General features: G+C 40.3%; 1 protein-coding gene across 1 annotated transcript; it reads right to left on the reverse strand.

The window, feature by feature from the left end:
• Positions 1-2,599: 2,599 nt before the first annotated feature.
• LOC106632994 (myelin-oligodendrocyte glycoprotein-like) lies at positions 2,600-3,278 on the reverse strand. The gene is made up of 2 exons (XM_014331758.2): positions 2,930-3,278; positions 2,600-2,822 (listed from the first exon to the last, which is right to left on the reverse strand). Exons 1-2 carry the CDS (start codon positions 3,165-3,167, stop codon positions 2,701-2,703), a joined length of 360 nt encoding a protein of 119 aa, XP_014187244.2. The 5' UTR covers positions 3,168-3,278; the 3' UTR covers positions 2,600-2,700.
• Positions 3,279-4,606: the final 1,328 nt, after the last annotated feature.

The following is a 4,606-nucleotide window of genomic DNA, read 5'->3' on the forward strand; positions in this document are numbered from 1 at the left end:
CTATGCCATATGTTAAAACAAGATCTAGAGTGTGATTAAAGTGGTGGGTGGGTTCTTTTACATTTTGAGAGAAACCAATTGAGTCTAATAACAGATTAAATGCCATGTTGAGGCTGTCATTTTTAGCATCTACATGATGTTAAAATCACCCACAATAATTATTTTATGAGACCTCAGCACCATACTCAACACATTAAAATGGTACTGCTGAACAAAATTGGCGCACACTTTTTGATATGGCCAGGTGTATGCTAAGAGTTACCTAAAGAGTTGTGGACCTACACAGTGCAAACAGCAGCTGTAAGAACAACAACAACAGACGCACAAAGACGCAGATGCACCATTTTTAATGCTGACAAGAAGAAGGCCGAACCTTTCCGAAATTAAGAAATTTGGGTCACTGCGTTATGCCCACAGGCAGAACAAGAGAAAACTAGACTCAAGGTGTAAGAAAGGAATTTTTGTTGGATATTAAAAAACAGTCCATCTTATATGGTCTACTACCCAGACAGTGGAAAATTACAGAAGCCTAGACTGGTGAAGTTTGGGACCAAAACAAGAGTAGAGAAACAAACAAACTGACATGACGTGATCTGGATGATGAGAGTGACTTTGGGAAGCAAAACAGGTCCAGGAAGACCAGAGAAAAGACTGATGTGAGTACAGAACACACAGACACTCAGTCACAGATCCCAGAAACTATGTCTGAGATGACCAGCCAGTCACAGGACTGTGAAATTAATTGCGAGGCTGCAAGGTACGCTTTCCAGAGTGAGAAAGAGGCCTGGGTATTTAAGTGAATATGCTACGGACGAGGAGGATTGTGATCAAGTGCTCACAAATATGGATTATTGTTACAGAGCAATGTGTAACATACCCTAAACATTCAAGGAAGCAATGACTTAATCTAACTCACTGAAATGGGTCAGTGCAATGAATGAGGAGATGTAATCACTAAGAGAAAAAAACACATTTACCTTAACCACTTTGCCCGAGGGCAATAAGTCAGTGGGCAGTAGATGGGTGTACGCAGTCAAAAACAGTGTTGACGGATCTGAGAAGTACAAGGCACGTTATGTTGCTAAAGGATACAGTCAGAAGATGGGCGTGGATTATGAAGAAACGATTTTCCCTACTGCTAACCTGACTAGTATCAGAGTGTTGATGAAAAAGGCAGCACAAGAAAACATGCTTTTACATCAGATGGATGTTAAAGCTGCCTATCTACACACACCAATAGATTATGAGGTATTCATGGAACAACCTGAGGGTTATGACGTGAAATCTGACATAAATGAAAAATGGGTGTATAAGTTGAATATGTCGCTACATGGGCTGAAACAATAAGCCAGAAATTGGAACAAGGTGTTGCATGAATATCTGGGTGAGAACTACTTTGTCCAAAATCCTGCTGACCATTGTGTTTACACAAAGATGACAGTACGTAAGGTGATTTTGATAATATGGGTAGATGACCTGATCATTGCTGCTAGTGAAGAAAGTGAACTAACTGTTGTGAAGGAAATGGTTGGAGCAAAATTCAAAATGAAGGATTTGGGTAAACTGAGACATTTCATTGGAATAGATTTTGACCAGAGTGATAATTGAAACAATATGTGGAAAACATAGTTGAGAGGTTCAACATGCATGATTGTAAAGAAAGACTGACACCTTGTGAGCAAAATCTGAACTACACTGATGGTGCAGGAAAGATAAAAGATCTCAAAGGGTACAGAGAGGCAGCTGGTAGTCTGATCTATTTGGCTACATGCACAAGACCAGACTTGAGTTTTATAGTCAGTAAACAGTCACAGTATTTTACCGAGCCAACTGAAGATCAATGGACTACAGTAAAACATGTACTGAGATATCTGAAAGGGAAATACGAAAAAGAACTGTTACAGAGAATATGACAATGAAGAACTGAGGTTGTGGTCATACAGTGATGCTTATTGGGCAGCTGATGTAACAGACAGGGGTAGTGCAACTGGTTATTGTATAAGTCTGGCTGTAAATGGTCCTTTGATTTCATGGAAAACCAAAAGGCAACATACTGTTGCATTATCTACCTGCGAAGCTGAGTACATGGTTTTAGCTGCAACCCTACAGGAGTGTTTGTACCTGATGCAACTGTTATAAGGTATTGATGGACAACAATATGCACTGCCAAACGTTTATGAAGATAACCAGGGTGCAATTGAGTTGGCTAAGAACCCTGTAATGAGACAGAGATGTTGACATAAAGTATGACTTTGTAACTGTGAGTGAAGGAAAAGTAACTCTGGATTATTGTTCAAAGGAAGAGGTCACGTATATATATACACATGACAAAACCTGCAACAAAAGTTAAGCTGTTTAAGTTTGAAAAGGTTATGTTTGGACATTAACCAGGTATACGGACATGTATACAGAACCGGGTGAGAAACCCTATATGTTTTTGTTAATTAGGAGAGTTATAATATGAGAGCAAGTAGGGATGTTGACATGAAGAAAGAAAATTCTCTCAATTATGGAAACAGCTAGAGGGTTTATTTATGTTTGATTTACATGTGTGTGGCTGTTAATAAAGTTGGCGCTCTCTCGGAGGCGTGCTCGTTTATCCAAAGTGGCCGAAGGCTGATGTGTGTTTAATCCTCCCTAAGTATAGTTGGTGCAGTTTACCATGTATGTCAGATTTCCTTGCCCATTTTCATATTTCTGCTAACAGACCTTCATATTAATGATGCACTTCCACTCCACTTTAGCGTCTTCAAGCAGGTGAAGTTTGGTTTTGAAGGGCAGCTGGACAGACTCCACCTCTGAATTGACCTTCACCTGGTGGACTGAGAGGACAACAAAGCACAACATGATGTTGGATGGAGACATTTTTCTTTGTCATGCTAGCAAAGAAAACAATGAGAAAAGTTTGATCTGTAGCTACAACACTGACCTCTGACTTTCAGCTCAAGTTGTTTCTTCATCAAGACTTCTCCCTCCCTGCTATAGACGGTGCAGGTGTAGGTGGAGTTGTCTCCATCTGTGGGGTATTTCAGGGTCAGACTGAGGTCTCCAGTTTTCAGCAGGTCTTCATTCATCTTTGTTCGGTCTCTGTAAACCTGGTGCTGTTCTTCAGGCTGGTCAGAGCCGTTCTCATACACGTGGACCTTGTTGACATGAAGAAAGAACATGCTCTCAATTATGGAAACAGCCACAGGGTTTATTTATGTTTGATGTGTGATTTACATGTGAGCTGCTGTTAATAAAGTTGGGGTGTTCATTCATCCAAAATTAAATGCTGATGTGTGTTCATTCCTCCCTAAGTATCACTGGTGCAGTTTACCATGTACGCCGGTTTTTCCTGTACATTTTCATATTTTTGCTAACAGGTTATAAGCCCAGGGAGCTAAAACTTCTTTTTTAAAATAATTCATGTTTTTTTTGCCACCGAGAGAAACGTTGCGATGTACAGTGTGCTTGGTGAGGATCAGCATACCATGCTAGTGCCATGAGCCAACAAGCCGCTGAGTCAATTACCCATTGGTCTCGGCTAGTCTTTGATGGAGACGAAAAGAATTACGAACTATGGGACACAACATTTTTGGGCCACCTTCATTTGCAAGCACTGAGAGACATTATTTTGAAGCAGCTGTTAAAGAATAAATATATATTCTTAGTGCTTAATTTCTTTTTATATTGTTTTATCTAGGTCAGTGTATTAAAGATGCCACTTTTCAGTTACAAAGTGTGTGAAAGGTCATAAGTGGTGAGCAAGACTGAAATACTGTGCAAAAACAGGAAACATGCAGACAGAAAAAGCGGAACTAAGCCACACACACACATCAACTCAGGCCAGAAGGAGTTCTTTTGTTCGAAACTGTGTGTGACATATGACTAATTGTATTAAACACATTTGGCTTCTAATGCTAGAGATCTGCAAATAGCTTAGGGCCATACACATCTCTCTCGAAAGATAATTGAATAAAATAATTATAAATACTTTGACCAACTGAGTCGTGTTCTCTCTGTCAAGTAAAAGAATAAAAAAAAACAGGATTTAATACAGCCTACCGGCGCAAAGGGAGAAGAAGACAGAGCAAAAAAGTTCCAGTGAGAACATGGTCACAAGAAAAAGGGACTGATGGTGGACATGGGCAACTTCGCATTACAAATATAACGAAGTTCCGAAAATTTGATGACACCTTCCAGGCCTAGATACACTACATAGAGTTGGCTGACAGCACGAAGTGCACCGGAGTTGCAGAGCAAAAAGGGGAGGGAGAGTTTTGCTTGATGGACAGTAGGGTACAGTGCCACAAAACAACCTTGAAACAGTCATTGTACATCCCCTCATACCCACAAGACATCTTCTCCGTGAAAGCAGCTACCTCCAATGGAGCAACTGTGATCTTCAAATAAGGAAAAGACCTCCTGCGACACAAAGACAGCACAAAGTTCCCAATATATGAATATAACAGACTGTACTACCTACAGACAGAAAACAGTGGTGAAGATTAGATAGATATGACACCTGTACAGCATGCTCTAATCGCTCTAACGGGATATTATGGTAAACAGTATCAAACGCTGCACTGAGGTCTAGCAGGACAAGCACAGAGATGAGTCCACT

The sequence above is a fragment of the Haplochromis burtoni genome, unplaced genomic scaffold (genome assembly GCF_018398535.1).
Source record: "Haplochromis burtoni strain Fernald_Lab_line unplaced genomic scaffold, NCSU_Asbu1 Contig_3734, whole genome shotgun sequence".
NCBI classification, from domain to species: domain Eukaryota; kingdom Metazoa; phylum Chordata; class Actinopteri; order Cichliformes; family Cichlidae; genus Haplochromis; species Haplochromis burtoni.